This window comes from Zeugodacus cucurbitae, chromosome 5 (assembly GCF_028554725.1).
Source record: "Zeugodacus cucurbitae isolate PBARC_wt_2022May chromosome 5, idZeuCucr1.2, whole genome shotgun sequence".
Lineage (NCBI taxonomy): Eukaryota > Metazoa > Arthropoda > Insecta > Diptera > Tephritidae > Zeugodacus > Zeugodacus cucurbitae.
Window position 1 is genome coordinate 45,707,050 of NC_071670.1, and position 12,566 is coordinate 45,719,615.

Below are 12,566 nucleotides of genomic sequence, written 5' to 3' on the forward strand. Positions count from 1 at the left end.
TTTACAAGATATGTACAAAAGACTTAGTAGTGGGCGGTGCCACGCCCACTTTCCCAAAAAAATTACATCCAAATATGGCCCTTCATAGTGTGATCCTTTGCACCAAGTTTTACTTCCATAGCCTTATTTAAAGCTTAGTTATGGTACTTTATGTGTTTTCGGTTTTCGCCATTTTGTCGGCGTGGCAGTGGTCCAATTTTGCCCATTATCGAAAGCAACCCTCTCACGGTCCCAAGGAACATATATACCAAGTTTCGTCAAGATATCTCAATTTTTACTCAAGTTAACCGTTGCACGGACGGACGGACGGACAGACAGTCATCCGGATTTAAACTTTTCTTGTCACCCTGATCATTTTGATATATATAACCCTATATCTAACTCGTTTAGTTTTAGGACTTACAACCAACCGTTATGCGGACAAAACCATAATACTCTCGTAGCAACTTTGTTGCGAGAGTATAAAAAATTATAAAAATTGGGCCTTCAAATATATTATATAAGGATTTTCAAATTTTCGGTTGGGTTTGTATCGCATTTATCGGTCAATATGTAAGACCTGGTGGACATGACTGAAATATATAAGGTGGGTGAATAAGCTTGGATATACTACAGTGTTGTGGTGAATATGGGTGATATATCAAGAGTAAAAGTAATCTGATCAAACCTTCCCTAGTTCTGAAATCAGGGTTAGACTAAATTCTAAAATTATTTTATAATGGTTGCCGCTACTCTGGCTGATCAAAATGTAGTAATAAAACTATGACATGATATTACCAATAGTTTAAGATAATAATCCGTGTTGGATCTGGCTTCTAGCGGTTTTTCCTATCAGATCTCAGCTCTCAAGGAAAAAAGTATCGCTAGAAAGTACTTTAGAGAACAAAAAGTGGAAACCGTCAAGACTGATCCCTATGTTAAATAAAAATTCCATTCCTACTACAATAATGTTATGGAAAAGTTATAAGATCGCTATAATTTCACTGATCTTTGACTTATGGTTTAATATAAAACAGTTGTTCCCTTAACCTAAATTTATTTCACCTTTTTGAACCTCGTAAAATTAGCATCACACCGATGTCATGACAATCACTTTCAAAATAATCGATACATTAAAGTCTCACTTGTCCAACGACAAACTCACGCATATTGGCAGTTTTCATTCATCAAACGGAATGAAGACAAGAGCAAAAGCAACTGAAAACAAAAGTAAAAAAATAATCAGCCACAGCCCCGCACAAATACTTACCTCGTTGGCAATGAAAAAATCATCACGTAAACTACTGCCGCCGGCACCACTCACCGCCGCGCTGCCGATTACTATGTCTGACTCGGCGTTGCTGCTACCAACACCAAAACTGCTGTGCGCACTATATAGTGTTGGTGTTGCGCCAGCGACGCTACCGACAATCGTCGTCGCACCATCCTCATCGATTTGTTCGCTCATCGTCGACGCACTCAAGTTTCTGCCCCAAATTAAGGAACAAAGCGCCGGGTCCTCCTCGGTGTTGTACAAGCGTGTTATCATGGCGGCGGCGGCGACGTTCTGTTGTGGCAGGTAAAGGTGTATATGTGTTGTTAAACGAAGGTTTATTTAAGTGGAGTGGCTGGCAAAGGGCGGCGACAGTGGCGCTGTCGAAAGTGTGAAACTTTCTATTAATAGAAAACGAAACGAAACGCAAGGAAAGGGATGAAGCGTTGCGCAGTGAAGGCAATTTAAAGGTGAAAGCGCTGACGTCGCTATGCAATGCCGTTTTTTAATAATCTTATGCTCTTGTTGTTGTTGGTTTATTATAATACTTTGTTTTTGTTTTATATTTTGTTGTGGTAGTTGTTGTTTGTTTGCGTTGTTGTTGCCTCTCAATTCATTTGCATTGCAAATTGTTGCGTCGGCTGTTGAGGCCACGTCAGGCCACGCAACGCCAGCAGCGACGCTTAGCTTGCAAGTGCAGCAGTGCAGTAGTGACGCCAGCAACTCGTGCAGCAGTGATTTGTGAAGGCAATGTCTGTCTTGTTGGCGGAAGTGCGAGGTTAACGCAGCAATAAGAGTGTTAACGGAAATGCCACGCTCCTGCGAAACGCATCACAGCTGCAGGTCAAAGGCGAGCAGTAAAAATGTTGGAGGCAAGATTTACAACAACAATTTCACAGAAGTTATTTTTGGTCACTTTATCTTTATCTTTCTTTTAAATCTATCTTTCTGCCCCTCAATAGTTTTTTTTATTGCTTTTAAATAAAATAAATTACTTTAGATGCCCGCTTTAAATAACCTTCGCTTCGTTTGCTGTTTTCGTTGTTCTTCTCACTTTAATCACTCTCGTTGTTTTTGCAATTATTTCACATTCTTCTTGTCTACATTTTTGGTTGCTTTTCGCATAAATTTACTTCCACCACAAGTATTCCCTTCACTTATACACATTCTTTTTATAGCCAAAAAATCTGGTAGGAATTTTCCACTGCTCCCTCCGCTGAGCCACAGCAAACCACAATGTCTTGCCACCTGCTGTGTTTGTTTTAATTGTCTTTGTTGTTGTTTTGCCAACCTAATTTTTATTACAATGTTAATTTTATTGGCATTATTACGGTTATTATTTTTAGCGTGCAACATAATCGTTTTATAATGCTTGTGACACATCTTCGCATTGACGGCGGTATGCTTATGTAGTTCTATTTGGTGTATATTTTATGGCAGTAGCAGTCGCTTTATAGAACAGTGTGAGACCTGAAATGAAATAAAAATGTGCGTTAATATTTATGTTACAACAAAAATATTATATTTTTATGATATTTTTATGAGGGATATTGGCATTAATGTATTTGCCCATATTTTTTGATCTCGGAGCAAATCGGCTTTTATATATTTTATACATTGTTTTAGGTACTCGGATATAACAAAGGTCTAGTAAAAATAAATCCATTATTTTTGCAATAGACGGTTTTAGTAAAGTGTCTTCATGGACCAAATTTGCCTCAGTGAATCGTAACAGAATTGCTACATGAGACAAACGATGGTCGGGCTGGGATTGGCAGAGAATAATCTACTCAGAGATGCTCGCTTAGGGTTAAACGTTTAATTTAAACCTGTACTGTAAGTAATTGGATTGCCTAAAGGAAGTAAGCGGACAGTATTGGAGAGCTTAAGACTCACAAAAAAATCCGAAAACTTGGTAGGATGGTTCTTATGCATCCATCTTGTAGTCTGTATTAGTAGTCCGCTATTACTATCTATTCCTCAACATAGCGAATGATTTTGCTGTTGAAAAGTTAGTCTCAACAGGAGCTAGTGACAATCGTCCCAAATTTTTTGAAAATATTAACGAGGATTTGTATGAAATTACCATCAAAATAACAACACGTTTTTGAAAACAAGTACTCTCGCAATTTATTGATATAGTTTTATTAAGATAATGCACAATTTCGACCCATATATTCGGCATAAGGTCCACTAGAATAACGAAAATCAACATATATAGTATATGACGACTGAGGTAATTTCTGGACCGATTTCACTCGTTTTCACCACCAAGGTACACTATATCCAAGAATATACGCCCACCTAATTTTGCTAAGATATCTCACATATTAACCGATATATGCGGAGTAAAGGCCACCGTATTTTTGAAAAAACCTATAATTAGGTATATGGTAGCTAGGGAAGTTACGACCCCATTTTTACCATTATTGGTATAGCGACACACTACTAGATGGAAAAGATTCCCTCTGAATTGAATTAAAATATCTGAGAGATTTACCGATATTTTCGGTGAAAAATTAACCTTAGGCACTGAGTTCTTCATATTCTATATCCAGGGCATTGAACAGTTATAGTCCGATTTCGACATTTTTTTTTTCCACAAGAAGTGTCACAGCTCAAGCCACAGTATTTGCATTAAGTTTTATTCCGCTATCTTCATTTGTCCCTGAGGTATATATTATAAATCGACTAAATCAGATTGAATTCAAAATTGAGTTATATGGGAAGTAGTCGTGGTTGTGAACCGACTTCGCATCCGTGTAATCAGAGTGTCAAGAAAATGTTATTGACCCATAAGTGGGCGATGCCACGCCCATTTTCCATATTTTTTTTTTATCTGAGTGTAGCTTATTTTTGCCACTTCTTCTGTAAAGTGTTTCTGATGTTTTTCGTTAGTGAATTAACACTTTTAGTGATTTTCAACCTAAACTTTGTATGGTGGGTAGGCGTGGTTATTATCCGATTTCACCCATTTTTATGGTCCGTAATGGGGAACGTAATGACTGCAAAAAGTTTGGTTTATATAGTTTTATTAGTTTGCAAAATATATACAAAAAAATATTTGAGAGCGTGACCACGCCCCCTTAAAAAATTACATCCAAATATGCCCCTCCCTAGAGTGAACTTCTCTACCAAATACTAATTTCATAATTTCATTTAGAGTTTACTTATGACACTTTATATGTTTTCGCCATTTTGTGGGCGTGGCAATACTACGATTACGCCCATTTTAATATCAATCCTCTCACGGTGCCATGTGTACCAAGTTACGTCAAGATATCTCAATTTTTACTCAAGTTATCCGTTGCACGAACGGACAGACAGACAGACATCCGATTTTCAACACGACTCGTCATCCTGATCATATATATCAACCCATATCTAACCTGCTTAGTTTTATGATTTACAAACAACCGTTATGTGGACAAAACTACAATACTCTCTTTGCAACTTTGTTGCGAGAGTATGATGAGGGATTTCTTTGTACTATATTTATGTTTGGATACTATCTACAATTCAAATGTCGTCGGAAATCCTGAAGCCTAATGCTTCTACGGCTAATCGTAAGTACATTTAATTTAATTTATAGTGATTTGAGTTAAATATTCTTCACATAACCCAAAAGTTTAACAAAACTCCGAGAATTTACTGCTATTCTTAGAATTTTCCGAATTTAAATGAGAAAGCTGCATAGTGATTGACCCAATCGTTCATTAATACTCGCCCCATACCTTAAGAGAGACTGACGTAAAACTTAAAAACAATAAGCAAAGAAGCTGGATTGAATTACATTTTAAAGCACATAAACTGGTTAAGCACAACAACAACAAAAGCAAACTTGTAAATAATTATGTCAGCAATTACTCCAATGGGTTTTGGGCAAGTGAATTAAAATATCTTCACTGTAGAACGAGTAGGATAGCGAAGTAAATAAATGAAACTCAGCTGTGCGCAACCACAGACTACTTTAAATAAACTGCCATTGCTTAAAGCATATTGAAAAGGATGTTGCGTACACGACATGGCCTCCAGTTGTGCGGCATAAGAGAATGGAGTTCTTAATGCGTGGCGGTAGGGCAGTAGAAGATGTAGAATAAAAAGAAAAGAAAGCAGGCAACATAAACATAAATGCATATGGGAATAGTGCAAATAAAATTTACAATGTCAGTCTGCTAAAGACGGATGTACCCATTCACCGCAAAAAGGTTGCGTAAATATTTGTAGTTTTGAAATAAATGTAATCAGCAAAGTATGGCTGCGTATGAATATACTTATGTATATATGCATATGCTAAGAAAAGCACTTCAATGCCACGTAGTAACTATATGAGTGCCTTATGAATGAACACATATATAATTATCTGTGTTGTAAAAATAGTTGCCTACAAGGATCTTGACGTACACTTTTGCTGTATTGTCTGGCTGTAGTCGGCTTGCTGCTTGAGGCAGGTACCAGCAGCTGCCTCCATATGTGTGCGTTGATGCGTTAAAGCAAAAGTTGAAGTGAAATTTTGCAATATACATATATGGATGCGTATAAAAAAGTGTCCCAGTAGGAACATTTTGAGGTGAGAATGCAAAGTTTGGTTTCATTAAAAAATACTTTGAAGATTAGACTCATTTAAAGTACCCAAGAAAAGTCTAGGAATATAATTTCCCTCTTTCCGGTTTTATTAAACTATACTTTAAGCAAAAAAAAAAAAAATTAGAAAAAGGGAATTTTATTCTAAACAAACTATCCGAGTATACTCCAAAAACACTAAGCCGATCATGAAACTTACAGATCCAAAAAGGTCCTTGTCCAATTAGACAAAGCTTAACGGTTCGGTCAGGTTTGGGTTATCGTTACAACAACAACAACTAAACCGATTCCGAGACCAAATTTTATAATTACAGAAATAATTATTTATATAATTTCATAAATACTAATTGTCCGATTTGAATACTATCATAAATTCGGTATCTCAGTTCCTGATGAACGTTCTCATTTTGGAATTCCGAGGCTGAAGAAAGTCGATGTCTAGTCTAAACCAATTTTATTAAGATCAACTAATTTCCTACAGATCCATTCATCTTTTTAATACAGACGCGTCAATAACTCGACTTTCGCTGCTTTCCAGCCATCTTCTGTGTAGTTGTGGCAGCCAGCTGAGATTCTAGTTGTGGTTAGGTGTTCATGTATATGTTTGGATATGTATATATTTCCGTGAAAAAGTCAAGAATGTGTATAAGTATGCATGTAATGTTTGTCAACCACCTTAAATGTCAAGCAACCAACCAACCATGCACCATTTGTGTTTACTTCAATCTCATTGCTGCTTGCCTTCATTCCTTTGAGTATATTTGCTTGTCCATTTCACAGTCCGTTTGTTTATCCAATTGTGCGTTTGTCTCGCTATTTGCTTGAACAAGTGATGGACCAAGGCAAGCGAGAGACTCACACACACATTAATAATAATACTCGTAGAAATCTTTTTTTATACATTTTTCATACATATGTGACGACATTCGCTAACAAGCCAAATATGAAATTAATGTGGAGAGTGTCGTGAAAAAAAAGTTATAAAGTTATACCAATTTTATACACCTAAATATATGGGCATAAACTTTACAGATGATTTTGATTTAAAATTTTACTGTGAACATCACATATCCATACAATTAAGGCAGTTTCTAATCTGGCTTGAAAATCGTGACTGGATGTATACTAAATACTAGACTACTATCGGTAGATGATACTGGCATCGAAGGACAAAACCTTATTCTTGCTTTAAAAGATCGTCTTATAAAGACTAACCAGTCCTTTGGTTATCCTTCATACTTGCTATACTAGATTAATAGTAGTGTGTAGAGGTACAATTATTACTCAGAACAGTTAATCGGAATCAGATCACTCTGCGCTAATCTTGTCTCTCTCTAAAACCTAAATATAATATTCTCTCAAAATACTACAAGAGAAGGTAGCTAAGTAAAGTGTTTTCAAATGGGACGCTACAAAAGTAGACCGATAGGAACAGCAAACGACGCCGCTATTTTGACATTTCTCTTCAGTGAGGCTTGCCATTGAATTGGTCAGGCACAGTACAAAATGTTCCCGTGCCAGTGAGACAAAGAAGTCATAGTTTCAAGAATATTGCTGCAGCTAACGCATCAATTGAGGAAGAACCAAATCATTCTCTCACACATCGTTTTCATGAGTTGAGCATCTCTGTGACGTCGTTGTAGTGAATTTTGCGAAACGATCTTGGCCAGCATCCTTACAAGTTAAAATTGCCGCAAGAACTGAAGCTTCTTGACAACACGAATCGTCGTATGTTCCTGAATTGGGCTGAGCAACAACTTGAAAATGATCTGGAATTTTCATCGAAAAATCATCTTCAACGATTAGGCTCATTTCTGGCTGAATGGCGTCGTCAATAAGCAAAATATACGTTATTGGTCAGGCAGCAATCCACATGTATTATACTTCATGAGTCACTATTGCATCCCGAAAAAATTACGGTTGGTGGGGTTTATGTTCCAGCGACGTCATTGGGCCGTACTTCTTCCGAGATTATAAAGACCGTCAATAGAAATCGCTATCGCTCAATGCTAACTGAATATTTTTGGCTTGAATTGGATCATATGGACTTGGACAATATTTGATTCCAACAGGACGGCGCCACAAGCCACATAGCGAATGTAACAATCGATTTATTGAAAACCAAGTTTGGTGAACGTGTTATCTCACGAAATGTCCATTGTATTGGCCGCCTAGGTCGTGCGTTTTAACGCCTTTATACTGTTCCCTGTGGGGCTACGTCAAATCGATCGTCTATGCAGCAGTATCGTCCAATTTATGCTTGAAAACCGTCGATAATTTGGGTTCAGCGTCGAGTCTTCTGCAAGCGTGCCCTTGGAGGTCATGAAAAAGAAGTCGATTTCCATACATAAGAGAATCGAATGTACTTTCACAGAAATAAAGTATTTAATCGATAAAAAATGATTGTTATTTTAAAAAAAAAAACTTTTGTAGCGTCTCTTATTGGAAAACCCTTTAGTTTTTCACTTGCTCTCTATAGCTTGAAAAGACCTTATTCATCCGTATTTCCTAATGACGTGACCGAGCTGCTTTCCTGAATGTTAATTTCAGAAGCTCTTTAAAAAATAAGAATGAGAAACCTAATAATATGCAGCTTTTGCCAAAAAAGTTCATAATCTTTGACTTAACTTAATTGTTCCGCACACTGCGTAAGAGACCCTTCCAGCAGTTTACACGCAAAAATATATAAATTATTTTTATATTGTCACTCAGGGATTCATTGTTAATTTTACTACCTATATGTTCCTATCTTATGAATTAACATAGGAAATTCAAAGACATATTTTATACCCTCTTATATATGTAACTCTCTATCCAATTTCAAATGTGTGAAGAACGAAATTTCTTTTTAATAAATTTACTTATGCCGCTGTATTCTTTATGTGCTAACAAAGCGTGGCGCCCTAATCTTTTAAATCCCATCGTATGTATGTACGTTTGTGTGTGCCTGTGACAGTTTCCGCGAAGCGTCAAGAAATTAAAACTTTTTGCCACATTTCTCTCTAAGGGCGCCCGACAGAAAACTTAAAGCACGTCAAAGCTGCCATTGATTCGTTTCGTTTTTATTTTGGTACGGTGTCTTGCTTTTCCTACAAATTATATATTTACAATTTACCGCTCCTCCCCCTTCCGTAATGCTTTAATAATGTCACGATTTAAACACATTAAGTATGCATGGTTGGGAGGGGATGTGCTTTGAATTATTATATAAAAGAAGAAAAAATTGGTCAACAAAAACTTAACGAACTGAAGTGTTAGAGTTTTTTTTTTAACTTTTTTATTTGAGTTTATAATTTGTTAAACAATTCAGTTTTTATTTTCACTTTAATAAGCAACTCTATAAATATTTGTAAGCATAATGTTTGCATGTCATTGACCTGATTTTTTGTTTTAAATATATTTTTTTTATCAACATTGGAGCATGTTTGTGTGCAGAGATGTTGTCTTTTACGTCCATAAAATATTTTGTCTGCCTAATATCCTTGGCAATTTCCGCATGTCCATCAAATTGGCGATACCATCTTAATTGCTTTATGTAGTTGCGTTCAACTTTTTCTTTCTCTATTTTCACTATTATTAAATTGAGTAACTCTTCACTCTCATAGTTTATGTACTTGCTTGTCACATATTTTATGAAACGGATAAAATCTTTAATTTTGGTAGTATGACTGTGAGTGAAGGATTCATTGTACTATATCAACTCTTTTTCTTTATTTTGGATTAACTATTTTTTATGGCATTTTTATTATTTTGTATTACTGAAGACTTATAAAAGAAGACTTAGATTAATATTATTAAATTTAAGAAATAGTTTTGCTTTGATTTTAAGAAAGAAAACACCTAAAAAACTATGTTTAGATAAAATTGAATGTGTTTAAAACAAGAAATAAGTTTTGAAACTTAAAATTTAGGGTGATCATAGTCAAAGAACTATGATATCCAAAAATCGGAATTCTTGATTCCCATAGCTTTGAGACGTAACAGGAATAAATAGGAGGCTCTGGTGATTTTCAGAGATGAATTTGAAACTGAATTCCTGAAGTTCAGAAAGCTTTTTACAAAAATAGTTTGGGATATCAATTAATTATTCCTGTGAAAGTACATTAGATGCCATTATGTATGGAACTCGATTTCTTTTGCATGGCCACCACGAGCACGCTTGCAGAAGTTCAGACGCTGTATCCACTTTTCGACGGTTTTCAAGCATAAATCGGTGGATACTGCTGCAATTTCACGTTCGATATTCGTACGAAGTTCATTAATTGTCGCTGGCTTGTTGGCATAGACCATAAATTTGACATAGCTCCACAGGTAATATTCTAATGGCATCAAAACGCACGACCGCGGTGGCCAATTTACTGGGCCATTTCGTGAGATAACACGTTCACCAAACTTGGTTTTCAATAAATCGATTGTGACATTCCCAGTGTGGCTTGTGTCGCAGTCCTGTTGCAACCACATATTGTCCAAGTCCATATCGGTTATCATTGAGCGGTAGCGATTCCCATTCACAGTAACGTGAAGGTCTTTCTCATCAAGGAAGAAGTACGGCGAAATGACGCCGCCGACCCAATGTTGACTAATGGAGTCATTGTAATCTTTTTTGGACGATCTATCCATTTCCACCATGATTTTTAAAAATCAGATTTTTACCATTTTCTTCACCGTTAATGATTAATTTTGAGTAATTTTGTAAAAAATCATATATAATCATTGAAAATGATTTTTAATTTGTTTGCTCATAATAAAACACCTTTTTGGATTACTGGTTTGCACATACATTGCAAATTTTATCTATATCAGGTCCAAGATATGGAAGTTACTCAAAAGAGAGCTTTTGAAGACAAGTGACGCCGGCCTAATTGGACTATACCTCAGGAACTACTGGACCAATTTCAACGAAATTCGAATAAACTTTTTTGGCATCCAAATTGTCAGATGTGTTATAAAAGGACATGAAAAAATTGTATCAAAAAAACTTAATAATAAACCTGTAATCGAAAATTGAGTTTTATTATGAGCAAAAAAAAAAATAAAAATCATTTTTAATGATTATATATGATTTTTTACAAAATTACTCAAAATTAATCATTAACGGTGAAGAAAATCATAAACATCAATATATAATTATTATTTTGGTCCCTGATGGCAAATCTTACTGAAGAGAACTGAAGAGAATTAATTTCGTAGGACCATTTATCTTGACGGAACAGAACTTCGACGAGTCCAATTTCATTATGGTCTTGTCAATATGTAGAGGGTTTCCATAACACATAGCTAGATTACTGAACACCACATGGTATACCTGATGTAGAATAAGATTGGATCTTCGCCAATAGGTCTACAGATAACTTTGTGTTATAGAATAATCATTTGCCACCTTCACTTTAATAAATAAGATTTACTTAAGTACTAAATTTTACCATTTTAACTACTGCAAATTTTGAAGATTTTGCTGCAAATAAAGGAAATTGATTTTGTGATATAAAAATTTGCAAGCCATTCAAAAAGTTGCAAACTAAAACAACATTCTAAAGATACCCAAATAATTGTGAGTAGCAGCAAGAATCATACCATAAACTATAACTAAAAGCCAAACACACACAGGCAATAAACAAAACAAAGAGTGAAATAATAAAACAAACCATAAACTAAAAAAGTTCAATAACGCAGGAAAAGTTTGTGAAAAGCGAAAATAAATTGTATAAATTATTGGCAAATCGAAGCGTTAACAATTGGCGGCGGCAGCTATACCCCTTCAGCTAACTTCCTAACAAATACCACTGGCCGCAAACAAACACTGGCCACGGCGCATAATACAAAGTGGACCATGAAAAATTGCAGACAATTACGAATGTTTTGTATCAAATTGTCCAAGTTGCCGGGCCAACTAAGGCAGCAGCATAAATTTCGCAAACAATTCACCAGCTGCTGCTGCCACTGCTGCTGCTAGAAGCACATATCTACTAAGCAGCCGGAACGCAGAAGTTGCTTGCTCGTTTGGAACTGTCACAGCTGAATGGTCGGATAAAAGATGCGAAGGTTTCTCGCCCAGATTTCACCAATAGATTCATTTTGATGATGCGCAGCATTGATGCTCCAGCGGGCAAAATGTGTGTGTAATAAAAAAAATATTTTCTGTTTTATGTGAAGGTTAACTAAGTTATTTAGAACATAATTAAATCAGATGCTTGAAAATTTGTTAGAAATTGCTGCTGAAATTACTGTTATGACAAAAAACAGTTGAAATGCCTATATTGTGTGGTGAAATGTTTTGGTTTTTATGTGAGTGCAGCATTTTCCAGGATATTTAGCAGATACCATATAGATTGTGGCTCTTTTATTTACTTGCTGGCAATTTGTTGTTATTTAGATAGATATTGACTATGTTGTATACTGATTTCTTAGTACTAATATTTTATAAATAATTCTGTCTGTATATAAACGATAAATTTAAAAAATATTTTCACAAAGCTCGCTAAGCTGACTAAGCATCCGTCTGTTCTGAAATGTTTTCTGTCAAAGGTCATCCTGTACAGGATGAAATAAAATATAAGAAAGTCTTCAAGAGGCTGTGCAAGCAAATTTTGTCTGATTTAGCAATTTAGACAGAAAATGTTTGCCAATGAACTTAAAGTAAGGACATAATATAATTGGAAGGAAGAAAAGGTATCTATTTGGAATCATATTACGCTTCAAAACCAGGTATCTCGGTCAATGAATAAAATTG

At 35.6% G+C, this 12,566-nt stretch overlaps 1 protein-coding gene across 1 annotated transcript in view; it reads right to left on the reverse strand.

The window, feature by feature from the left end:
- Window positions 1-12,566, reverse strand: part of LOC105213761 (probable G-protein coupled receptor B0563.6) — a 70,755-nt gene that overhangs the window by 36,485 nt on the left and 21,704 nt on the right. The window contains exon 3 of the mRNA XM_054231665.1: window positions 1,250-2,722. Within this exon, the coding sequence (XP_054087640.1) occupies window positions 1,250-1,528 (279 nt within the window). The 5' untranslated portion in view covers window positions 1,529-2,722. The remainder of the gene's footprint in view (window positions 1-1,249; window positions 2,723-12,566) is intronic.